The 24,788-nt window shown below is 56.8% G+C and overlaps 1 protein-coding gene across 2 annotated transcripts; it reads right to left on the bottom strand.

The window, feature by feature from the left end:
- Window positions 1-1,545: 1,545 nt before the first annotated feature.
- On the bottom strand, window positions 1,546-17,930 carry FAM83A (family with sequence similarity 83 member A). 2 transcript variants are annotated; one of them, XM_059672801.1, is made up of 4 exons: window positions 16,633-17,873; window positions 9,347-9,514; window positions 7,173-7,297; window positions 1,551-3,851 (listed from the first exon to the last, which is right to left on the bottom strand). In XM_059672801.1, exons 1-4 carry the CDS (start codon window positions 17,110-17,112, stop codon window positions 3,326-3,328), a joined length of 1,299 nt encoding a protein of 432 aa, XP_059528784.1. In that variant the 5' UTR covers window positions 17,113-17,873; the 3' UTR covers window positions 1,551-3,325. The 2 variants fall into 2 exon arrangements, with proteins under 2 accessions (XP_059528785.1, XP_059528784.1); XM_059672802.1 differs by lacking the exon at window positions 9,347-9,514 and having other exon boundaries at window positions 1,546-3,851; window positions 16,633-17,930.
- Window positions 17,931-24,788: the final 6,858 nt, after the last annotated feature.

Genomic DNA, 24,788 nt, shown 5'->3' on the forward strand with positions numbered 1-24,788 from the left:
TCTTTGTCTCGGCATTTTTTATGCTTCGCTGTGTCGATAGAGTGCCTTTCTGTGCTAAGTGTCCCAATTACCTGAGGTAGACACTCTTGGTGCACCCCCTTGTGGGCTTTGTGCACAGTCTTGTTGTAATTAAGCCTTGATTGTTGTAGTTATCACTGTGAGGAATTGACCTCCAGGCCAATTGGCTGTGAGAATCAGCTGTGTCTGCAGTGGGAGAACTTCTGTGCTGGAGACACCCCTCTGGGGCTAGACTTGCTTCAATGGGGCTTTGGTGCTCACTGAGTCTTCCCCCTGAGTGTGTCTTTTATGGTTCCACAGAGCTGCAAACTGGATGGTCCCACTCTGACCTCTGGGCTTCCTGGCTCTTGGATCTCTAGGGAGGTGTTAATCTAGCCTTTGCCTAAGGCTATCCAGCAAAAGTCTCCCTGCAGGGCTTGGGCGGGGCGGGTCCCACGGGATCAACAGGGCAGGGTTAGCAATTATGGCTGCTCTCAGTCTTGCCCTCAGAGGCTCTGCTTCTCAGTGTCCCAGTAATTGCTGCAAGCCCCACGGAGAGAAAGCTGCCCTAGGGTTCTGAGCGATGCCAGACAGTCCCGCTTCTCGTATGAGTCTGGGTCCCTAGAGACTCGCCCGGAGCTGGAGCTCAGAGTCTGAGACTCCCTCCCGATTGAAAACAACAACCATGCCCTCAGCCGCCAGCCCGCTCTGCATGCACTCCGCACCTTAGTATTTCACTTCAGCACTGCGCCTCCTCTGAGGCTCGGTATGTTTTACTCTTTTCTCCTAGTTGTAGAACTTCCACTCAGCCAGCCTTCCTGTGGTTCTGGATGATGTCCGTTCCGTCTTTTAGTTGTATTTTTGAAGTGGTTGTTCGAGGCAGCAAACTCCAGTGTTTACCTATGCCGCCATCTTGGTTTCTCCGATTTTATAGTCTTTTTAAAAACAGTAGCGTAAGTATTCACTTTGCTTCGGTAAATTCATCAGGGATGACCAAGGTTGTTGAAGGGCATGTCAAGGTCAGTTTCATGGATGCTGCAGAAGAGTTTTTTGTTGGTGGCCCAGCCAGCAGTATAAGCTTCAGCCCACTTACATCACTTCTCTCGCCTCCCAGTCCCAAGGGGGTGACACATATGGGCCTATGGAGCACTGTCTCACAGGGACATGGTCCTGTCCTTCCAGCCACACAAATTACAATCACACTCCACACAGCACCTTCAGCAGAGGGGCCATACCTCACTCGACCTACCTGGGGTGGATGAGCTCTCAGAGAAGTGGGATTTAATAAACCGAAAGCTTCCTCAAATATTGTCCCAGCTTTTAGTTTTCTCATTGACTCTGCACTTTTGTGATAGCCAGCGGGGAAGCAAGCTGGAGGCAGGGAGTGCGGGCAGGGGGTGGGGGTAGTAAAGGTGTTGGGGTGTCTGAACGTTAGCCCCCCTGCAGGAGCAGTCAGGTAGCGTTCACTGTGCCCTGGGACGTCCAAGGCCCTTAGGGTCCCTTGGAGCCTGCAAGATACCCTTGGCCTCTGGGCTCTTGCAGTGCAGATAGAGACTTTTATTTTTTTATTTTTTGATAACAGATTTTTTAAAATGGTATCTGGTGAGGACCAAATGAATACTGCAGGTAATTTCTAGGAGAGGCTTGGGGGCAGGGTGGCTCATTAGCAGTCAACACTTCCTTCGTCAGTCCTCCAGGTGGGTAACGTGATCCCTAATCCCTGGTGTGGGGTATGTGTTTGGCCATAAATGAAGCCCCCCATCCCCCTGGGCCCCACACAGGACGATCACAGATTTCTTTCCTCGTGTTGCATGGTGTGGGTTCACATGGGTGTCACCTGCAGCTGACTGGAATTCTCCAGGCACATGTGAGTCTGGGTCTCCGCCTGTGGCTGTGCCTGGAACTCGGTGGGCAGCCCATTGCTGTTGTTTAATTTCACTCGCAGTAGAGATGGTGGGTGTCTCAGGATGGCCCCCAGCGAGCAGGCTGCCAGGGCAGGTGCAGTGGTGACTCTAGCCCGAGTGGAACTACAGGTGGGTTTGGGAGGACTGGGAACTTGGAAAAGGACGTGCTCTGGCCTTCAGCCACCTCCTCGCCTGGTGTGTAAAACCCTCCTGGTCTCCTGGTGGACGTACCGTCTGGACGAGGGCCCAAGGCTGGGGACCCTTGGGAATCCAGTCCCACCAGGGAATGCCCAGCCTCGGCTCCCAAGGCTGTATCTGTCAGGCGAAGCTGGGTCATGGTGCAGTAACAAACAACCCCAGTCTCAGTGCTTGAACTACAAAGGTTTATTTCTTGCTCATAATGCTTCTCCACTGTGGGTGGATGAGGAGGAGTCGGGGGGGGGGGGGGCTGCTCACCACAGTCTCTTAGGAACCCGGCCCCCTGGAGGGGCCTCCACCTTGAGGCCACCTGCACCTGCTCTGGACGCTCTGGACCAGGCGTCCTCAAACTGCGGCCCGCGGGCCACATGCGGCCTGCCGAAAACATTTATCCGGCCCGCCGGGTGTTTTTGCCGCCGCTGTGTGCATAGGAATTTGTTCATAGTTTTTTTTTAAACTATAGTCCGGCCCTCCAACGGTCTGAGGGACAGTGAACTGGCCCCCTGTTTAAAAAGTTTGAGGACCCCTGCTCTGGATGCTCTGGGAGTGTCAGCCTGGAAGTGACTCAGCACGGAGCTGCCAAGCTGCCTTATCCACCTCGATCCCCGGACGCCTGGCCTCCTCCATCTCTGCCGCTGCAGGCTCCACCGGCCCCACACGGCTTACAGCAGCAGTTGTGGGGCCTCATCCCTCCGCCATCGGGCCCAGGGATACCCAGTCTTCCGCCTTCCAGGGAGCAGGAGTTGTCCCCCCTCCCAGAAACACCCAGGCCTCCTCCCGGATCTCTCTCCGGAATCTCTGGGGAGAAGACTGTTCCTGCAAACTGGGAAACGGAGCACCTTGGTCACACCCACCCTCTGCTGCTCGGTGCCCGTTTACCCATCTATGAAACGTGGTGCATCTGCCCTTCTCGCATCCCAGCGAGTCAAAGAATGGTCATGTGGAGGCACTGGCTGCTCTTTGGAAGAAAGGGCCCTACTTTGACCATCTTGTCCTCTAGTTCCCCACCCTGTCACCCTGGAACCTTCTGGAATGTGCTGCGTAGTCCAAACTAGAGAGGGGAACCCAGGGACTGGTGGGGTTGGCAAGTGAACACTCTCAGGCCTGAGAACATTCGAACAGGCACCAGTGTTGTCCAGGTGCCTTTAGTTGTATGGGAAGCAAAGCTGCCGGTCGTTGAGGTGGGTTCCCAGGGGTCCTGGGAGGGCAGCATGGGGGGGGGGCCTTCAGAAACGAGGGGAGGCCTGTAGGAACGGCCTCCAGACATGGGCCGCCCTGGGCAGCAGGCCCAGCTGCTCCAGCTGCAGCCGCGGGGGCCTGCAGGCGTTGAGTTTGCTGTACAGAGCGAGGGGGCTGTCGTGGGGCCTCAGGCAGAAGTGGGCCTGTGGGGCCAGGGCCCCCCAAAGGCCATGGCAGGGCTGAAACCTGGGGGGCGGAGGCGGGTTTGGGGCCGGCGGGCTGCTGGGCCCTGAGGACACGGACAGACTCCGGTTCTGGGGGTTGCTCCCCGTGGAGGGGCTGCTGAAGGGGTTGGAGGACAGGCGGCCACTGGCAGAGCAGCTGCTGTCGCCGGGCGGGGGGCTGCGTCCCGCTCTGGGCGGCAGGGGCGCGACCAGCCTGGGGCACTTCAGGCCCATCACGGGCTGGGAGGCGGCGTAGAGGTGGCGGAACTCCTGGTCAAACAGCGCCACGGCCTGGCCCGTGAACTTGGAGAGGATGTTCCGGTGGACGTGTCCGCAGAGCCAGGTGAAGCTGCGGGGAGGAGAGAGGGGAGGGTGGGAATGGGGCCACACGGGGCCACCGGGACCTTCCTCCGGGGGCTGTGGGGCCACAGCAGGACTGGAAGGAGGGGATCCCGCCCTCAGCCCCTGTGCTGCCCCCTGTCACCCTGCGCAAGCCCTGGAGAGACAGTGATGCCCCCTTTCACAAAAGGCAAAACTGGAACTCCAGGCCCAGCCAATGTCGAATGTGGGCTGGCTAGTGAGGAAGTTGCCAGAGCGACTTTCTGGCCTCGGGTCAGGGTGCCTCCTGCTGCTCAGATTATGGCCCCTTAGCCATCCCGATCCCCATCCCCATCCCCGATCCCCGATCCCCACGGAGGGAGTGCGGGGCCTGAGAAGGCAGCTCTCCGAAGGCAGGGGCTGTATGATCATGACAATCTAGGGTGTTGGCCCATTTTCAGGCACGTGGACAGGACAGGACACCCTCAAGCAGAGGTCTTGGCCCTCCGTCCATTACAGGTTTTAGGAGAAAACAAAGTGCTCAAGGCATTTAGATGTGACTTTTTATGATTCCCTGATTTAACCAAATTCCTTTCTATTTTTAAAAATATCTTTTTATTGATTTCAGAGAGGAAGGGAGAGGGAGAGAGAGATAGAAACATCAATGATGAGGGAGAACTATCCCGTACGCTCCGCACTGGGGATCGAGCCCACAACCTGGGCATGAACCCTGACCGGGAATCGGACAGTGACCCCCTGGTTTTTAGGTCGATGCTCAACCGCTGAGCCACATAGGCCGGGGGAAATTCCTTTCTATTTTTGATGAAAACTCCCCTCATCACATCCTCCCCCCTAAATCCCCCCCCCCAAAAAAAACAGCCCTTAAAAATGGTGACAGCACAGAAGACCCACCAAGAGCATCAGGTCAGAGATCCCTGTGTCCCTAATCATGTGAACAGGGTGTGGACGCGCTGGGGGCTGGGTGGTCAGAGGGCAGGGCACCCTGAGGGACAGGCCCACCAGGGGCCCCAGCCTCCAGCCCCCAGCCCCGGGCTTGCCGACAGAAGACAGGGCGGGCCCACAGAGGCTGGGCAATCCTGGGAGGAACAAGGAGGCTTTGTTTTAGCCTCACCTCCGGGCCCGGGAGCCGCCCACTCAGCCCCAGGTTAATGAGCAGCTGAGGCTGAGCTAGGGCCAGCCAGGTGACAGGGGGGGTGCAAAGGCAGGCACAGTGGGGCTCCTGGCTACACTGAGAACTCCAACGCCCTGTGTTTGGAATCAGGCTGGATGAGGTCAACAACTACATGCTTTGCTCAGTAAAACAGGTCCGAAGGTGCCCTGGCAACGGCCCAGGTCCCCGCGCACGCAGAGGCCCCTGCGCTGCCCCCCTGGGCCTTTGTGCAGGTCCCCCACCCCTCGACCAAAGAGGCAGACAGCTCTTCAGTTCGGTAGAACGAATACAACCAGAGAGAAGGGCCAGACTACTGGAGCCCAGGGAGAGCCAGGCTGAAACATGGGGTGAAGGGTTTCCTGTTTGTGTTCATTGGCTACAGCTCTAAGGTCCCAGGGGCAGGATCCTGATAGGCTAACAGATGACCCTTGAACACTGCCCTGCCCTCTCCCGGAGCCGATTCTCCAGGTTCTCAGGGATGGCCCTGCATCTTGAAGCCCACTGCCCCTCCTCCTGGCACCGCCTGGGTCAGGATGGCACGCCCAGCTGGGCCCTGGTGGGCACCCGAGAGCTGGAGATGCTAGTCAGGACACGGGGGACTGGGGACCAATCACCTGCCCCCTCTGCTCCTTAGTGCCCCATCTGCCAATGAGAAGAGTGTTGCCTCCCTCAGGGGCGTGAGGAGGATTAAATCCTTACAGGTCTGATCTCTGATCGCACCTGCCCCGGGGCCTGGCACAAAGCAGGGCCACCCCGTGAGGAGCTCTGTAAGGACAATGAAGTGAGAACTAAGGCTAAGTTCTGCTGAAAGTAAGGTTCCCCCTCTTGGTTTTCTCTCCCAGAATTCCTTCCTCTGTCCTTTGTAACTGTCTGGAAATCTTTTTAACGACTGAATAAGCCTCTTGCCAGTCTCATGGCTGGTTGCTAGGGGCTGAGAGGAGGCATGGGAGCGCCTGCCTAATGGTGAAGGGGTGTGGACATGCCCTCTCAAAGTAGACGTCACTCTGATATAACAGCTTGTGCTGAGGGAACCTGAGAAACAGAGCTGGGAACCGAACTTAAACTGTCTGACTCCCAGGCTGGGCCGCTGCCGCTTCTAGTCCCTGGTGCCAGCCGTAGGTCCCGGGGAATTTGGAGATGCTCTGGCATGAGGGGAGAAGGGGCCGGACGCTGGTGGTTGGGGCCACAGAGGGTGGCGCTTGTCGCTTATCGAGGACACTGTGATGTTCAGTGAGCCCTGGCAATTCTGAGTGAGAGGGGGGCTGTCTTGGTGCCCTCCAGTCTTCCCTGGACCACGTCCCCTCCTCAGCCTACGTGACATCCTCCAGGGGCCTGGCGGCCCTCAGGACCAGCCTCCTCTCAGTCCTCACCCTTTCAGATCCTGCCTATTCCATGTCCCCCTCCCCCGGGGCCTTGCCAGGGTACTGGCGGGCTCATAGCAATCATTTATTGAGCACCTACTATGTGCTAGGAGCTATGCCACATGTTTTGCAAACTTTATCTGCAAGGGAAGATATTGTTATCCCTCATTTTACAGATGAGGAAAGCAATGCCAAAAAGAATCGAATTGCATTCTCTAAATGGGTGAATTATATAGTATATTAATTATACATCAATACAATGTTTAATATATATATATTATTGATTTCAGAGAGGAAGGGAGAGGGAGAGATAGAAACATCAATGATGAGAGAGAATCATTGATTGGCTGCCTCCTGCACGCCCCCTACTGGGGGTTGGCCCACAACTGGGGCATGTACCCTTGACGAAATCGAGCCTGAGACCTTTCAGTCTGCAGGCCATGCTCTACCCACTGAGCAACTGGCTAGGGCCTCAGTAAATTTTTTATAAAAAAAAAGAAAATTGGAAATAGGAACACACACACGCTAAAACAAATTGCATGGTTTATAATCATATCTGAGACAGCTGAGGAGGCAATAAAAGGATTCTACATCCTGTTGCAATATCAAGGGAAACTGAGGCACCAGAAAGTGACTCTCTACCCTGAAGTCCTCCCAGGAAGGGCCCATTTCCGCCCCCTCCCCATCCCCGTTTGTTCAGGCCTGTCCTCCCTCCTGGGAGCTGCAGATGGGGGGCAGGGGTGTGCCCGAGCGCCTGAGGCTGGTGGGCACCACGCTCAGCCTTGGCCTCCACGAAGCCTCAACAGGACCCAGCACTCACCTGTACGATCCAGAAAGGACGTATCTCCAGTCCGAGATGATGAACTTCTCCTGGACTTGGCCGGCGAACTTCCTCCCTGATTTGGCGCAGTACACCTCTGCTTCCACACTCCGGATGGAAATGTTCTGTTGGAAGGGAGGTCGAGGTGTCGCTCACCAATCATGTATTTATAGATACACGTCTGCCCAGGACCAAGTCTGGAAGGATGCTCACCAACACGGAAGCAGGGTTATGTCTAGCTGGTGGGATTATGGGCCATTTTTATTTTATCCTTGGCTGAATTCTCTAAATGGCCTTCATTGTCCTGACAATACTCGAAGTAACAGAAGAAAAAAAAGGGAGGGGGGATGGTAGAAAGCAGAAAATAGAAGCCGAGGGTCGGTGCTCCGGAGCCGCCAGTCTCAGCTCCCATGGACCATGGAGGTCTGGCAGGGGCAGCTTGCCTTGTGAGTGACTTTAGTGACGTGAGTGCCTGACCCCAAGCTGGTTAGTGCGAAGGCTCAGTGCAGCCAGAGGAGGCAGCTGTGTGGAGAACTTCCTGGACCCTCCATGGTTTTGTCTAAAAAAAGGTGTGTTGCCCTAGCCTAGCTGGTTTGGCTCGGCTGCGGACTGAAGGGTCCCGGGTTCGATTCCAGTCAAGGGCACATGCCCAGGTTGTGGCCTTGATCCCTGGTAGGGGGTGTGAGGAGGCAGCCAATCAATGATTCTCTCTCTTCGTTGATGTTTCTATCTCCCTCTCCCTTCCTCTCTGAAATCAGTACAAATACATTTTTTAAAAAAATTTAAAAATAAGTTTAAAAAGGTGTGTCCACGCCCAAATCCTGGTCCTGTTTGTTCCCTTCCTCCCCAGCAGCGCCTGCTGCCAACGGGCATGGCAGCCTGGGAAGGCTGGAGAGATGAAGGCAGCGGGAAAGGCGAAAGGCGGAGCACTGCTGAGCCCAGGCTCACGCCTGCTGTGCTGGGCGGGGCTCTGGGAGGGGACGCCCAATGCCTCCCGCAGCTCCTCCGGCCTCTAAGCTCTGAGGTTTCGGCAGGAGGGCCACCTCCCGCTGTCCCTTGGTGGGCAGAGGGCTGTGAGTGTGGCCTGTGTGAGCCTTGAAGACAAGGCCTGTGCTGACTCCTGTTTCTATGGCCTCATGCTGAGCAGGTGGAGTCCAGGTAAGACCAAGCAGACCCAGCCATCAGAGGCCAGGGGCCTGTGCCACCAGGGGCGCCTGAACTCCGCTGCCTGCCGGTCAGCGGTCAGCGTGGAGGGGACAGGAGGAGGACAGGCAGGGGGGCGGGAGGAGGACAGGCCTCCAGGAGGCGGCCCTGCCTGAGCTACAGGGGAGTCACCAAGGGAGCGCCATCAGCTGTTCAGCTGGGCCTGCTGCAGAGCCATGGGTGCGTGGACATTTGACCTTGAATTAGCTGCCCAAAGTCAACACTGAGGGAACCTTATCTCGGTTTCTTTGCTCATTGCCAGAAGAAGGGGGTGGGGAGGTTGGTTAAGCCCCAGGGGATGAGCTTCCTGTTGGGGCCACAGGGTGCTGTCCTCCCTCCTGACGGGAATCACACAGGCGCTGAGGTTGCCCTGACCGTGAGGCGGTGAAGCCCCACGGGCTCCCTCAGCTGAACGCAGTGAAGGCAGGGGCGCCAGAGACTGATGCTCTGCAGCTGCCCGCCCTTCCTGCCCCGGGCAGCTCGGGGAGGTCAAAGGGCTATGAGTGGGCCCGGCTGGCCTGGCTCAGTGGTTGAACATCTACCCATGAACCAGGAGGTCGCCGTTCGATTCCCATTTAGGGCACATGCCCGGGTTGTGGGCTCCATCCCCAGTGTGGGGCGTGCAGGAGGCAGCTGATCAATGATTCTCATCATTGATGTTTCTATCTCCCTCTCCCTGAAATCAATAAAAATGTATTTTTTAAAGAAAGGCTACGAGTGGAAGTGAAAATCTCTTCCAAGTCCGGTGTCATCCTGTGGGAACCCCGGCCCCCTTTCTCCGGCCACTGCAATCCTGAAGGCCACATCTACCTTATGGAGCTACAAGATGAGGGAGGGCTGTCTGACCTTCACTTTGAGCAAGAAATAAACATTATTGTGGGAAGCCACGGGCACAGTGGGCACCTATCGCCGTGCCCTGGCCTGCCTTGTTCCAATCCATGGCGCCTTTGAGACGCCTCTCGGGGCCCTACCTTGAGGTGCCGGTCAGAGACCTGCACTTTGTCACACATCTCCTGGAAGAGCGGCACGCCTCCCTGGTCCAGGAGCACGCAGACCAGCACCCCGCGCTTGTTGGCCGCCTCCAGGATGTCACAGAAGATCTCCACGTCCGTGAACACGTCCATCAGGATGGCCAGGACCTGGGCCAGGGCGAGGGGCAAATACCAGAAGGGTCAGATCCGGTGCTAACGGGTTTCAGCGGAACTTAGTCCCGTGGGCCTGGGAGAGCTGGTCCCACGGCGCTGTCAGAGGGAAGGGAGGTGCTCACAAGCCCTTGAGATTTCCTGAGCGAGCTCTTCGTCCGTGTGAGGACACAGCGAGATGCTGTCCGTGAACCAGGATGTGGGCTCTCACCGGACACTGCCTTGGTCTTGGACTTCCAGCCTCCAGAACTTCTAGCTGGTTTGGCCCAGTGGATAGAGCATTGGCCTGCGGCCTGAAAGGTCTGGGTTTTGATTCCAGTCAGCGGTACATACCTCGGTTGCAGGCTCGATCCCCCACCCTAGTCAGGGCTTGTGTGGGAGGCAGCCAGTTAATGTGTCTCTCTCACATTGATGTTTTCCTCTTTTTGTCTCTCCCCCTCCCTTCCACTCTCTAAAAATCAATGGAAAAAATATCCTTGGGCGAAGATTTAAAAAAAAAAAAAAAATTGAGGATTCCAAAGAGCTTTGGTTTATGTGAATTATAGCTATTGATATTTATTACGTTAGAAACTAAATGTGAGGACATTTTAAAGCGCTTATTTATTAATTACTCTAAAATAACTAATATTAGTTATTGAAAACAATATTAAACCCAGTACGTTAATATAAATAACCATTTTAATAAAAAATAACTATATCTTCCGAAACAACAACAGAATGTAGTGAGCGGAGTGTTGTCAATCTCTGTGGCGTCTGGCTGCACAGGAGACAGCTGGCCTTGCCTGTCTGCTTCCGCAGCAATCTGTTGTGGTGTGTTGTTTGGGTGGAAGTATGTGAAGAGAAACTGCCTCACACAGATAAGTGGCTAAAAAGGGAAGTGCCGTACAGACCCGCTGGAAGGGTCCGTGGCCACACCGGCAGGATGTGTTGGTCACGGCTGTGGTTTTTGTGTGTTATGATGTGTTGACATCCCAGAACTGCTGATTCCTAGAGATAGCAAACACCTGGCCTGTGAGCATGTCTTTGATGTGCAAACAACGCTATCCAGAGCCGACACCCAACCACCCTCTTCTTCTTCTTCTTTTTTTTTTAAATAATATATTTTATTGATTTCTTACAGAGAGGAAGGGAGAAGGATAGAGAGTTAGAAACATTGATGAGAGAGAAACATCGATCAGCTGCTTCCTACACACCCCCTACTGGGGATGTGCCCGCAACCAAGGTACATGCCCTTGACCGGAATCGAACCTGAGACCTTTCAGTCCACAGGTTGATGCTCTATCCACTGAGCCAAACCTGTTAGGGCCCATCCTCTTCTTTAATTCACACACAACAACCCCCTAAAAAGCCCCGCCCTTAATCACCCAGGCAAGGCCGGGACCACGAGGGACCCTCTGTAGCCCAGAGCCTGCCAACCTGACCCAGACTGGCCAACCTCAAACTGTTCACTGCGCCCTCCTTGTCTCTCCTGCAGAACCACAACCCAGGCTCGTGTCCGTGCTGTCTGTTTGCCGCCCTGCCTCCTGACGGCCCTGGTCCTTCCCGTGTGGCCCTGAGTGGCACGGGAGCTGTGCCTGAACTCCTTCCTCCCGGTCTGCGTGGCCTTCTGCACCTGGTCCGAGCAAACCTCAGGTGGGAACCCTAATCAGCGTACGCAGGACGGTCAAGGCCAATTTGCCATGCGCTTGCGTGCAGGTGAGGATGTAACCTGTTCATGTTAACGTAGCACAAGCATGTATCACTCAGTGGCACGAGGCCTCTTTTGTTTGTATACAGGTTGCCACTGACCAGCCAGGTGGGCTGGCTGCTTTGTGGGGCTGCTTTTGTGGGCTGCTTGGAAGAACTACTTTGTCTGGTGGCTCCTGCAGTAGCAATGGCTACTTGGTCTACAATGAAATCTCTCCTGTATGTGCCTATGACTTCTCATGCCTTCTCCATCTCATACCTGGCATCCTACACAGGACTGTGCTCACTCTTTGGCCCAAAGTGTAAGGCAGAGCTGCTGTGGCCGCTAGCCTCTGATCCTTGTTCCCGCCCTCATCACTCCCCGATGATGGCCCACCAGTGGGATGGCGTGTCTCCCCACCTCCCGGACCCGCGGCTCTCTCAGACCTGGCCTTTGTGCCTGACACTCCCTGGGCCTGGAATGCCTTTCCCTCCCCTCTCTGCCTGGTAGACTCTTACTCAGCCTTTGAGACTCAACTCAGAGGCCACCTCTTCGTGAAGCCTGCCTTAGTCACCTTCCTGTCTACTTCCAGGCACAGAGGTTGCTCAAGCTCAGGCTGCCACCCACCAGTGAATTCCTCACCCCCCACCCCAACCCCGTTCTCCTCTCCTTCCTCTCCTTCCTCCTGGGGCAGCTGAGCTCTCCAAAGGGAAGGAGGCTCCGTGTGCTCTGCCATGCTGGCTTGGCTGACAGAATTGCAGGCACCCTGCTGGCATGCGGCCAGTTCTGTGTCCTAGATCAGGGCCGTAGTGGCTGCCACTGTCAGCTGCAGCTCCTCCTGCCCCAGGTGCACAGGTGACTCTCAAGCACAGGCTGTAGATGCCCACTCCGCCCGCCCAAAGCCCAGAGGGGCCAGAATGGACTCCAAGGGAAGAAATGTGTCACCTGCAAACATTCTCCCTCTGTCTCTGATCACTTAGAAGTTAAATTTTGGTTACGCTGAAAAGAACTCAAAAAAGAATGAGCTGATATTTAAGCTCACGTTTTTGTTGGGGTTCCAAGTTTAATGCTGTCTGAAATCCAAAGGCTCCAAGAAAAGCCCCCAGGGGTGGGCAGGCTGTGTGGGGGTGGGGAGGCTGTGTGGGGGGTGGGGAGGCTGTGTGGGGATGGGCAGGCTGTGTGGGGGGTGGGGAGGCTGTGTGGGGGTGGGGAGGCTGTGTGGGGGGTGGGCAGGCTGTGTGGGGGGTGGGGAGGCTGTGTGGGGGGTGGGCAGGCTGTGTGGGGGATGGGGAGGCTGTGTGGGGGTGGGCAAGCTGTGTGGGGGGTGGGGAGGCTGTGTGGGGGTGGGGAGGCTGTGTGGGGGGTGGGGAGGCTGTGTGGGGGGTGGGCAGGCTGTGTGGGGGATGGGGAGGCTGTGTGGGGGTGGGGAGGCTGTGTGGGGGATGGGGAGGCTGCGTGGGGGATGGGGAGGCTGTGTGGGGGTGGGGAGGCTGTGTGGGGGTGGGGAGGCTGTGTGGGGGTGGGGAGGCTGTGTGGGGGTGGGCAGGCTGTGTGGGGGTGGGGAGGCTGTGTGGGGGATGGGGAGGCTGTGTGGGGGATGGGGAGGCTGTGTGGGGGATGGGGAGGCTGTGTGGGGGTGGGGAGGCTGCGTGGGGGATGGGGAGGCTGTGTGGGGGATGGGGAGGCTGTGTGGGGGATGGGGAGGCTGTGTGGGGGTGGGCAGGCTGTGTGGGGGTGGGGAGGCTGTGTGGGGGTGGGCAGGCTGTGTGGGGGTGGGGAGGCTGTGTGGGGGATGGGGAGGCTGTGTGGGGGTGGGGAGGCTGTGTGGGGGATGGGGAGGCTGCGTGGGGGATGGGGAGGCTGCGTGGGGGTGGGGAGGCTGTGTGGGGGTGGGGAGGCTGTGTGGGGGTGGGGAGGCTGTGTGGGGATGGGGAGGCTGTGTGGGGGATGGGGAGGCTGTGTGGGGGTGGGCAGGCTGTGTGGGGGTGGGGAGGCTGTGTGGGGGATGGGGAGGCTGTGTGGGGGTGGGGAGGCTGTGTGGGGATGGGGAGGCTGTGTGGGGGGTGGGCAGGCTGTGTGGGGGATGGGGAGGCTGTGTGGGGGGTGGGCAGGCTGTGTGGGGGATGGGGAGGCTGTGTGGGGGTGGGCAGGCTGTGTGGGGGATGGGGAGGCTGTGTGGGGGTGGGCAGGCTGTGTGGGGGATGGGGAGGCTGTGTGGGGGTGGGCAGGCTGTGTGGGGGATGGGGAGGCTGTGTGGGGGTGGGCAGGCTGTGTGGGGGATGGGGAGGCTGTGTGGGGGTGGGCAGGCTGTGTGGGGGTGGGGAGGCTGTGTGGGGGATGGGGAGGCTGTGTGGGGGTGGGGAGGCTGTGTGGGGATGGGGAGGCTGTGTGGGGGGTGGGCAGGCTGTGTGGGGGATGGGGAGGCTGTGTGGTGGGTGGGCAGGCTGTGTGGGGGATGGGGAGGCTGTGTGGGGGTGGGCAGGCTGTGTGGGGGATGGGGAGGCTGTGTGGGGGTGGGCAGGCTGTGTGGGGGATGGGGAGGCTGTGTGGGGGTGGGCAGGCTGTGTGGGGGTGGGGAGGCTGTGTGGGGGATGGGGAGGCTGTGTGGGGGTGGGGAGGCTGTGTGGGGATGGGGAGGCTGTGTGGGGGGTGGGCAGGCTGTGTGGGGGATGGGGAGGCTGTGTGGGGGGTGGGCAGGCTGTGTGGGGGATGGGGAGGCTGTGTGGGGGTGGGCAGGCTGTGTGGGGGATGGGGAGGCTGTGTGGGGGTGGGCAGGCTGTGTGGGGGATGGGGAGGCTGTGTGGGGGTGGGCAGGCTGTGTGGGGGATGGGGAGGCTGTGTGGGGGTGGGCAGGCTGTGTGGGGGATGGGGAGGCTGTGTGGGGGGTGGGGAGGCTGTGTGGGGGTGGGCAGGCTGTGTGGGGGGTGGGCAGGCTGTGTGGGGGTGGGCAGGCTGTGTGGGGGGTGGGGAGGCTGTGTGGGGGTGGGGAGGCTGTGTGGGGGATGGGGAGGCTGTGTGGGGGATGGGGAGGCTGTGTGGGGGGTGGGCAGGCCGTGTGGGGGTGGGCAGGCCGTGTGGGGGTGGGCAGGCTGCGTGGGGGTGGGGAGGCTGCGTGGGGGGTGGGCAGGCTGTGTGGGGGTGGGGAGGCTGTGTGGGGGTGGGCAGGCTGCGTGGGGGTGGGGAGGCTGCGTGGGGGGTGGGCAGGCTGTGTGGGGGTGGGGAGGCTGTGTGGGGGTGGGCAGGCTGTGTGGGTGGTGGGGAGGCTGTGTGGGTGGTGGGGAGGCTGTGTGGGGGTGGGCAGGCTGTGTGGGGGTGGGCAGGCTGTGTGGGGGTGGGGAGGCTGTATGGGGGTGGGCAGGCTGTGTGGGTGGTGGGGAGGCTGTGTGGGGTGGGAAGGCTGTGTGGGGGATGGGGAGGCTGTGTGGGGGGTGGGCAGGCCGTGTGGGGGTGGGCAGGCTGTGTGGGTGGTGGGGAGGCTGTGTGGGGTGGGAAGGCTGTGTGGGGGATGGGGAGGCTGTGTGGGGGGTGGGCAGGCCGTGTGGGTGGTGGGGAGGCTGTGTGGGTGGTGGGGAGGCTGTGTGGGGGGTGGGCAGGCCGTGTGGGGGTGGGCAGGCTGTGTGGGTGGTGGGGAGGCTGTGTGGGGTGGGAAGGCTGTGTGGGGTGGGAAGGCTCTGTGGGGGTGGGCAGGCTGTGTGGGGGTGGGCAGGCTGTGTGGGTGGTGGGGAGGCTGTGTGGGGGTGGGCAGGCTGTGTGGGTGGTGGGGAGGCTCTGTGGGGTGGGCAGGCTGTGCGGGGGTGGGCAGGCTGTGTGGGTGGTGGGGAGGCTGTGTGGGGTGGGCAGGCTGTGTGGGGGTGGGCAGGTGGGAGGGAGCCGAGTTTGGAAAATTTAAATTGAAGGAAAGAATGGGTGGAGCACCAGCTTTTCATGTTCCTGGGCTGCTTCTGAGCAGTATCTCAAGTTCCGTGACAGGCGGCAATAGGGTTTGGCAGATGGTCCCGGCAGGCAGCCAGGAGTGTGGGCCGTGGCGGCACTGGCTGTGCGACCTGGGCCAGTCCCTCACCTCCCCAGGCCTCGGATCCCACGCTGGACGAGGGTCCCTCCCAGCACCCAGGGCCCGTTCCTCGGCGTGCTGGCTCTGGTCCCCCTGTGCATGAGCTCACTGCTCCCCCAGGGGTGGGCACCAAGGTGGGGATTCTTAACTGAAGCTGCCGCTCACAGGGTGAGGACACCCCCTGGAAAGAAGCCAGGTTAGGGCTTGTGAAGCATCATCCCCTGGCTGAGTCCCTCTCCTTCCCCCTCTCCCACCCAGCAAGGCTTCCCCTCCTGCCTCTGTGGCCTGAGGCCTGCTAACCTCCTTTCTTTCACCAGCACAGCCCGTTAGGAATTTAAAACAACACAGATCAGAAGATTTCACCTAAAAGTAAGGCTTTTCAGCTCCTCTTAGCAGGTAGGAAGACTGGCTCTGTTGGTGCTGAGTTGGTGCCACCTTCTTTGCCACAGACCCCACCACTCCCTCTTGCACCAGGCTCCCACCAGCTCCACCCATTTTGTTGACTGTCAGGCCTTTGCAGGCAGAGTTTGTGATCTACACACACACACACACACACACACACACACACACACACACACACACACACGGGCTTAAGGATGAATGGGCTGCTCCCGCAGAGATGCCAGAGGGGCTGGACCCCCAGCTACAGGCTGTCATTGCAGGTGGGCTGTGATCCCTGCTCAGAGCCTCCAATGGCTCCCAGCTGCCCACAGTGGGAGAGCAAACTCCTTAGCACGGCTCACGACCGCTCCAGGTCCTGTCCCACCTCCTGCCACTCAACACTGAGTGACGGGCAGACTCTCAAGCCCACCGTGCTCTGTGTTCAGGCCTTGCCTGTGCTGATCCCTCTGCCTGGGCCCCCTCACCTTCCCTGCGCTGTGCCTGACTGGCGCCTACACCTCCTCGGGACCAGCCCGAGCCTCTCTTTCCGGAAGCCTCTCCTGAATTCCCAGGCTGGGCCAGGCCCTCGCCTCCGTGCTTCCAGAGGAAGGAGCCAGTCCACGGGGCACATGCTGGTCCCCCGTCCTCTCTGACTTGCCTAGACCTGTCTGCACACAAGTGCGCGTGCAGCGCCTGCCTCCACTGGTGGTCGGGCAGAAAGGGGGCCAGGTTAGAGCTGATGTGCAGGAAAGTGTCCACAGCAGCATGGAGCCTGGGTGGTGGGGACGGGGAGGGAGGCCGAGGCCCGGGCAGGACTATTGCAGGAGCTCAGTGATGAGGTGGCGCCTGGGGCCCAGGCGGTGACAGATGGGTTCAGGAAGTCAGTGATCCCAGGTAAGGCAGGGGGTGGCATCCCTGACTCCATCCCTTAGGGGGGGACGCACCCCTCTGCCCTCTCCACCAGGCCCCGTCCCTCCCCGCCCCGACAAGGAGCCAGGCTCGGCCGTCCGTCGCTACCTGGCCGGTCCGGGTGATGCAGCGGCGGATGATGTCCCTGATGTTGCTGTGCTTGTCCGTCTGGAAGTACACGGTGGCGCCGGGCCGTTCCTTCAGGTAGGGCTTCTCGGCCGAGGCCCAGGCGTGCAGCAGGGCCGGCTCGCTGTCCTCCGAGGCCACAGGGTAGTAGGTCCCTGACTGCAGGGAGCAGGAGTCCAGGCCCTTGGTCCCGGCCTCGGCCCCTCCCGGGGTGTCCGGGGGACAGGGGGGCTCCTTGGCCTGGGCCTGGATGTACTGGGTCTCCGCGGAGGACAAGAAGTCCACCTCGCCTTCCTGGCTGAGCACCTGCCGGTAGGCCTCGGGCCCACCGTCCAGGAGGGCGTCCGTGGCCAGCCGGGCGCTCTCGTGGTCGCTGAAGTCGGCCCTGGCCAGCCGGACCCACTGGCTCTTGACATCCTCCAGGCGTCTGCGGATCTTGCCCACGTGCCGTGCCCGGCTCATGCTGCCCCGACCCTGGTGGTGGCGGGGAGGCGGCACTCCAGCTGCTCCTGATGTCCACGGCGGGGAGTGGAGCTCCTAGCACCCAGCTCCCGGGACTGCTGTGCGCCAGCGTCCGGGGCTGCCTGCCACCTCACTCCCGCTCCCAGGAGTCATTTCCCGCTGCTCTGAGCAATGCTCACCTGGGAGAGCACCAGCCGCGCGGGCGGGGCTCATCTCTCAGCGACACCTGCCCCGCCTGCCAGCCAGGGGCGCTGCTCCATCAGCCCTGGCACTCAGCCTGGGAGACGCCCTCCTCCCAGCGCAGCGGCAGCCACGGTGAGCCGGCTTCCCGCTTGCTTGTTGCACAATCTCCCCAAGACCCTGGGGTCCTGTTACAAAGCCGGGAGCCTCTCCCAGCCCATCACCTCTGTGGGCCCCTACTGTGCTCCTCAGTTCAACACCCAGGATTCAAAGACCAGGATCTCCCAGCGGGCACATGCTGCCCCCCAGACCCGCCTTCCCACCTGGTGAGCCGGGAAGCTGGGCGCACGCCAGTGCCTCCCCTCGCTCCTGGTGACACCCCAGCTCCCGGTCCTCCCGTTGCTCTGCAAAAGCTCTTCTCCCCAGCTCTCTCCGTGTTGTGATTGTCCTGGTCATAGAACACATCGCAGATTATTCCTACCCAAAGGGCGAGAAACCTGCAGCATTTTCCTTCCAACCTCCACTTGTCAGCGGTCAAGGCTGCTCCCAGGGCCACACTAGTTCCCCACCGCTGGCCGCCCTGTGTGCTCAGCAGCACAGCTGTGACGCCAGAGAAGGCCTTCAGGCAGGCACAAGTGCGCACAGGAGGAGACTGGAGCAGCGAGCGCCAATGGGTGCCAGCAGGGCACTGCCAATGTCTGCCAAGAGAACTGCCAGAAGCCCAGGATTGCGTGGCCTTCAATCAACTAGTACAGCAGGAGCCAGAGGTCCCTCGGTGGCAGGGCTACTCTTTGGAGGAAACGTGCTAGAAGCATCTGTAACTCCTCAGAGCTGTGGTCCAAGTGGCTCAGTCCAGTGGTAGAGCAGCATTTTCAAAAGCACGGCCCAAAGAAGAGAAAAGGAATTTTAAAAGAAGTTGTTCTTCTCTTTTGAAGGGTATTTGAAGGAATTCAACTCACAACCCTGAGTAATCCTTCCTTTATTCCATTTTACCTCCTCATCACAATCCCTGGAACCTTGAAGAGGACAGACCTCATCACCTCTCTCCCCCTGTGGCCTCCTCAGTGCCATGCCAAGACTCTGGTTGAGTCCTTTGGAATAGACAGCAAATACACTCTCTGTGCTGTCACACCCAATCCCCCCACTCCTGTGCTCCTGGCAGACATTACTAGTTGATCACAGAACTCTTTCCTTGGGAGCTGGGAACTACCCCCTCACTGCTCCTTAGAGAACTCAAATTGGAGTCCTCATCTGGAAGGAATCTTGGACGAACTTCATTCCTCCTCCTCCTCCTCCTCCTCCTCCTCCTCCTCCTCCTCCTCCTCCTCCTCCTCCTCCTCCTCCTCCTCCTCCTCCTCCTCCTCCTCCTCCTCCTCCTCCTCCTCCTCCTCCTCCTCCTCCTCCTCCTCCTCCTCCTCCTCCTCCTCCTCCTCCTCCTCCTCCTCCTCCTCCTCCTCCTCCTCCTCCTCCTCCTCCTCCTCCTCCTCCTCCTCCTCCTCCTCCTCCTCCTCCTCCTCCTCCTCCTCCTCCTCCTCCTCCTCTTCTTCTTCTTCTTCTTCTTCTTCTTCTATAATCCTCCCCCAAGGATCTTTTTTCCATTGATTTTTAGAGAGAGTGGAAGAGAGAGGGAAAGACAGAAATATTGATGTGAGAGAAACACATCAATTGGTTGCCTCCTGCATGTGCCCTGACCAGGGCCTGGGCCAGGGAGGAGCCTGCAACCCAACCAAGGTACGTGCCCTTGACCAGAATCGAACCCTGGGCCCTTCGGTCCACAGGCTGACGCTCTATCCACTGAGCCAAACCAGCTAGGGCTTGGATGTACTTCAAGTGCTCCAGCTTACTGATGGGTAAACTGCAGCCCAGAAAGGGAAAGTGACTGGTCACACAGCTGGCCAGTGATTGTCATCATTGTTGTCCCCCTCTCCTCCCCTCTGCAGCCCCAGCCCTGTGAAGTGCCATCATTCTTGCTGGGTCCGCTGGCTGGGATTAATCCCCCACCTGGGGCTGTGGAGACACACCTTCCTACACGGAGGCATCCTATCAAAGAGCCGTCTGTTACAGCAACTGAGGATTGCGAAGGGCCTACTTCTCTGTCCTGTGGCCTGAAGTGTAGTCTTCTCTGCTCCTGAGGACATCTGACAACGGGAAAGAACGAGAAGCCAGTGAGAAGCCAGGCTCCTCTGAGTGGCTTCCGGGCTTCCTTTATTAGGACAATGGTTCTCATTGCGGGGGATTTGGATCCTCCCACCCAGGGGGCATCTGGCAATGTCTGGAGACACCTTTGGTTGTCGCAACTTGGGGGTGGGGTGATGCTACTGACAGCTGACAATAAGAACTCTCTGGCTCCAAGGTCAATAGTGTTGAGGCCGAGGAACCCTGGCGTAGGGGACAACTGACCCTCACCCCTGTGGGAGGTCCATCCAGCCCCTGCCTTTATCCGCCCCTCCCTGCCCCTCATCAGGAAATCCTTGCCTCCATCTGGACAACTTATTCGAATCTTTCTCAGTGTTCGAGGTCTCTCTTGATTCCCACCTATGCAAGGGAGACTTTCTTGACAATCCCCAAGCAGCTGGACTTGCTCCTCCTCTGCGCCTGAAGGGGCTGGTAGCACTCATCTCGGTCAGTCTCGCGCTAGTTATGGGTGCACGGCCTCCTCGCCCTGCATTTCATTCCCAGCGTGCACAGCAGCAGAAAGCGTCGGTGCCTTCGGAATCTGCACAGCCAGGTTCATTGTGCCTGTGATACTAGGTGACCTTGGGTAGCTAAGCTCACGGAGCTTCACTTTTCTCTGTCCATATGGTCACAGCTAACACGTATGGAACACGTCCAGTGTACCAGGTGCTCTTCTAAGTGCTGTGCGTGTGTTAACTCACTCGATCCCCCTAGCAGCCCTAGGAGTCAGTGCTGTTCCCATCTCTCATGGATGAAGGAATCTGAAACACAGAGGTGACCTACCGAGCTTGCCCAAGGTCACCTGGCCTGGAAGTGCAGTGCCAGGCGCCACATGTGAGTGGCCTGGTCCCAGGGTCCACCTGCTAACCACCGAACCTTCTGCCTCTTTCACGGGATGAACCCCAAAGGGCGTGAGACCTACGGGAGAAGGCCTTGCCCCATTTCTGCTCCACTCTTTTTATTTTTAATATATTTTTATTGATTTCAGAGAGGAAGGGAGAGGGAAGAGAGACAGAAACATCAATGATGAGAGAGAATCATTGGTCAGCTGCCTCCTGCACACCCCTAGTGGGGATCAAGCCCGTACCCCAGGCATGCGCCCTCGACTGGAATTGAACCTGGGACCCTTCAGTCCTCAGGCTGACACTCTATCCACTGCTCCACTCTTTAGCCTAAGACAGCACAATATTTTTCTGAGCCTTTTACATAGTTGATCTAGTTGAAACTTTACAACTGAGAAGCCTGTCAGACCCCACCCTAATCAAGCGATCACAGTGGTCCTTCTCAATAATGGGACAAGTCGAACCAAAGCTTGAGCCACCTGACAGGATGCGGTGAGAAGAGCACGCTATCACTTCTGGGATATTCCTGCCAAATGCACAACCTGGATTTTTACTGTTTTGTTTTTTTAAATATTTTTAAAAAATTTTTAAATTTATTTCAGAGAGGAAGGGAGAAGGAAAGAGAGATAGAAACATCAATGATGAGAGAGAATTATTGACTGGCTGCCTTGCACGCTCCACCCTGGGGGTCAAGCTGCAACCTGAGTATGTGCCCTGACTGGGAATTGAACCAGTTATCTCCTGGTTTATAGGTTGACGCTCAACCACTGAGCCATACCAGCTGGGCATTGACTGTTTCTTTAAAGTGTTTTTCAAGTGACCCCAGAAGGAGGAGCCAATCAGGCCAATCCAGACTATGAGACGTCCTAGGGGAGAGGACAGCACTGGGGACCAGGGAGGGAGTGGACAGTCTCCTTATGTACACACTGCATCCTACCAGCTCTGCAACGTGTTCGTAGGTGAGGAAACCGAGGCAGAGGGAGGTGAAATACAATCCTCTGGGATCCAACGGCAGAGCCTGGATTGGGTTTGCCTCCAAAGCCTTCACTCCCATCTGCTGGTTTAAGTGAGAATCTCCTCCTTTAGACTGTGAGCAATTTGGCGTAGGGGGTAGGAGGTCAGGCAAGTCATGACTTAGCTTTTGGCACCACCACCCCAATGCCTGGCCCAATTTGGAGCTGGCAGGTAGTAGGCATTCAATCAATGCTTGTTGGGTGAAGAGATGGGGCAGAGGCCAGCTAACCCACGTAGAATGTACACACATGGGATTCCAGAGGGTGTCTGGGGGCAGACACATTGAGAGCCTGGGCTGCGGGCCCAGGAGCCTGGAGGAGCAGGGTGCCTGTTTGGCCTTATGGGGCAGCTGCCACCCTCTCCCTACCACTGCCCCATCAAGGCCTGCAGCGGCATGAAAATGATATAGATCAGTGGTCGACAAATTCATTAGTCAACAGAGCCAAATATCAACAGTACAACGATTGAAATTTCTTTTGAGAGCCAAATGTTTTAAACTTAAACTATATAGGTAGGTACATTGTTATTAACTTAATTAGGGTACTCCTAAGGCTTAGGAAGAGCCACACTCAAGGGGCCAAAGAGCCACATGTGGCTCGCGAGCCGCAGTTTGCCGACCACGGGTATAGACTCATGACCAGTGACCTGAGACATGCGATTAGGTTGGAAATTAGTTGGCATAATTCACTAGATGGGTAAATAGCTCGCTGTCAACACTGATCAGTCCATTCTGCATATAACAGCTCAGCACAGCAGGCCAGGAGCCCAGCAGTGTTCCCGCGGCGGTCTTCAGCGGCTCATCCTTGGCACCCAGCAAAACCACAGCTTACTTCACAGGGCCTACGCTGCAAAGCCCCTTTGCTCTCTCAGATCCCTACTTTCTTATTTTTAGTTTTTATTTATTGATGAGAGAGAGAGAGAAAGAGGGGGGGGATGGAAGGGAGAGAGAAACATTGATTTGTTGTTCTATTTATTTATTCATCCATTACTTCTTGTATGTGCCCTGAGCAGGGATTAAGCCTGCACCCTTGGCATATTGGGATGATGCTCTAACCAACTGAGCTACTAGGCCGGGGCAGCGAGTTATCTACTTTTGAGTTCCTAGTCCATTGTTCTCGATTTCTGATGCATGAAAACCGTGGCAGCTCCATTTTTGGCCAGCAAATTTGCAGAAGCTTTAAAAAATTACAATGAAAATTAAGGTATAACTTAGGTGCAGTAAAGTTTACCCATGTTAGTGTACAGCTCTATGAGTTTTGTCGAAATGAATACAGTCATGATCAAGATACAGAGTATTTCCAGAATTGCAAAAATTTCTGGCCCCTTCTGGAGCTTCCCCTACCCCCATCCCCTGGCAACCACTGATCTGTTATTTCTCCCTGAAGTTTGCCATTCCTGATTGTCCGAGAATGGAATCACATAGTGTGAGCCTTTTGAGCCTGGCTTCTCTCTCTCAGCGTATGCGCCTGGGGTTCATCCATGTGGTGGTATGTGTCAATGGCAGCTGCTTTTCATTGCCGAGTAGTATTTCATTGCAGGGATGTACCACAGTTTGTTTTTCCATTTCCCAGCGGAAGGAGTCTGAGTTGTTTCTGGGTTGGGGTCTCTATAATAATAAAAGTATAATATGCTAATTAGACCGGATGTCCTTCTGGATGACCTCCCGGATGAAGCTGGGGTTGTGAGGGAAGCCCAGGTCTCAGGTGCCAGAGGGAAGCTGGTGCTGGCAGCTGGGGGAAAGGAGGCCCACTGTTGCATGAATTTCGTACATTGGGCCTCTAGTTTGTGAATAAAGCCACTGTAGATATTAATGTGTAGGTTTTTGTATGAATGTAAGTTCTCATTTCACTTAGATAAATATCTAGGAGTGAGATTACTGGGTATTATGATAGGTGTATAGATAACGTGTTTAAAAAAAATTTTTTTTCAATCTATTTCAGAGAGGGAGGAAGAGAGAGAGAAACATCAATGATGAGAATCACTGATGACCTGCCTCCTGCACTCCCCCTACTGGGGACCATGTGTCCCTGACCAGAATCGAACCTGGGACCCTTCAATCTGCTGGCTGACACTCTGTCCACTGAGCCAAACAGCCTAGGGCTAGGTGTATAGATAACTTTACAAGAAATTGCCAAACTGATTGCTGAAGTCCTGTACCATCTTGCATCCCACCAGCTATGTATGAGACTTCCGGTAGCTCCACATCCTTGTCAGTGCATATATTTAAAAATGACAATATGCATTGCTGGTGACAGCAGGGTCTGCTTGCATAATTTGTGGGGTCCAGTGCAAAATGAAAACGCGGGGTCCCTTGTTCAAAACAAGAGGAAAAAAAGTGGCAGTAATGGTATTAAGATACAAAGCTTTTTCTTTTCTGCTGCAGTCTTTTCGTTGATTTCTCGTGGTGTTTTTTAAATTTGCCATTTAATGTCTTAAGGGAAAAAAAGTAAAGTTCAAAATTATGAGCATGAATTTCACCAGTCATCTTTATATCGTGCAATGCCATTTTAAATGCAGATATGAGAGCGTTGAACTTGTAGGCAGAATCGCTGAAATGACACAATTTGTAGGTACTTTGTTTACGCACGCATTTGTGTTGCGTTCCTCCCAGAAAGTGGAAATGCCCCACAAAACCAACTCAGTGGTTTTGTTCCACTTCTTGATGTGTGCACGTTCTGCCGACACTGTCTACCTGTGGCTCACTGACGAGCACCCTCCTGCTCTAGGGACCGAAAGGTTGTGAGGGTGAATCAGCTCAGTGTGGCCACTTCCTGCTTCCCTTCACGGAGCAAGGACCTGCTCTGACCTGGGCCAGTTGCTCAGGTGGTTGGAGCGTCGTCCTTTACACCAAAAATTTGCAGGTTCGATTCTCACTCAGGGCATATACCTCGTTTGTGGGTTTAATCCCCAGTTGAGGTGCCTGTGGGAGGCAACCGATTGATGTTTCTTTCTCGCCCCACCCTCTCCCTCTCTTCCTTTCCCTGGCTCTCTCCAACCCCCCTTCCTCTCTCTAATCAGGGCCACACTTATGAGTAGAAAAAGACCCACAGACTCAAGATAGCAGACTTTATAGCATGCATTTATTCCACAAACACTTACGGAGTGCCGCCTATGTACATATGTACGAGGCGCTGGAGGGACCCTGATCTCCCAGCAAATGCCACTTTGTAACCAAACTTTGCCCTTTAGCCACCAGACTGTCACCTAAACTAGCTGAAGCCTCTAGACCAGCGGTTCTTAACCTGTGGGTCGCGACCCCTTTGGCGGCCGAACGACCCTTTCACAGGGGTCGCCTAAGACCATCCTGCATATCAGATATTTACATGACGATTCATAACAGTAGCAACATGACAGTGATGAAGTAGCAACGAGAATAATGTTATGGTTGGGTCACAACATGAGGAGCTGTATTTAAAGGGCCGGAAGGCTGAGAATCACTGCTCTAAACCTTAATTATGAGCCAGA

This window comes from Myotis daubentonii, chromosome 17 (assembly GCF_963259705.1).
Source record: "Myotis daubentonii chromosome 17, mMyoDau2.1, whole genome shotgun sequence".
NCBI classification, from domain to species: domain Eukaryota; kingdom Metazoa; phylum Chordata; class Mammalia; order Chiroptera; family Vespertilionidae; genus Myotis; species Myotis daubentonii.

What these genes read in the sequence shown, in the direction of transcription:
- FAM83A (XM_059672801.1), bottom strand. Translation starts at nt 17,112, where the DNA reads ATGAGCCGGGCACGGCACGTGGGCAAGATCCGCAGACGCCTGGAGGAT. An exon ending in TCTCTGACCGGCACCTCAAG is followed by an intron (nt 7,298 to 9,346) that starts GTAGGGCCCCGA and finishes CCCTTCCAACAG; the next exon opens with AACATTTCCATCCGGAGTGT. An exon ending in GTCCTTTCTGGATCGTACAG is followed by an intron (nt 3,852 to 7,172) that starts GTGAGTGCTGGG and finishes TCCTCCCCGCAG; the next exon opens with CTTCACCTGGCTCTGCGGAC.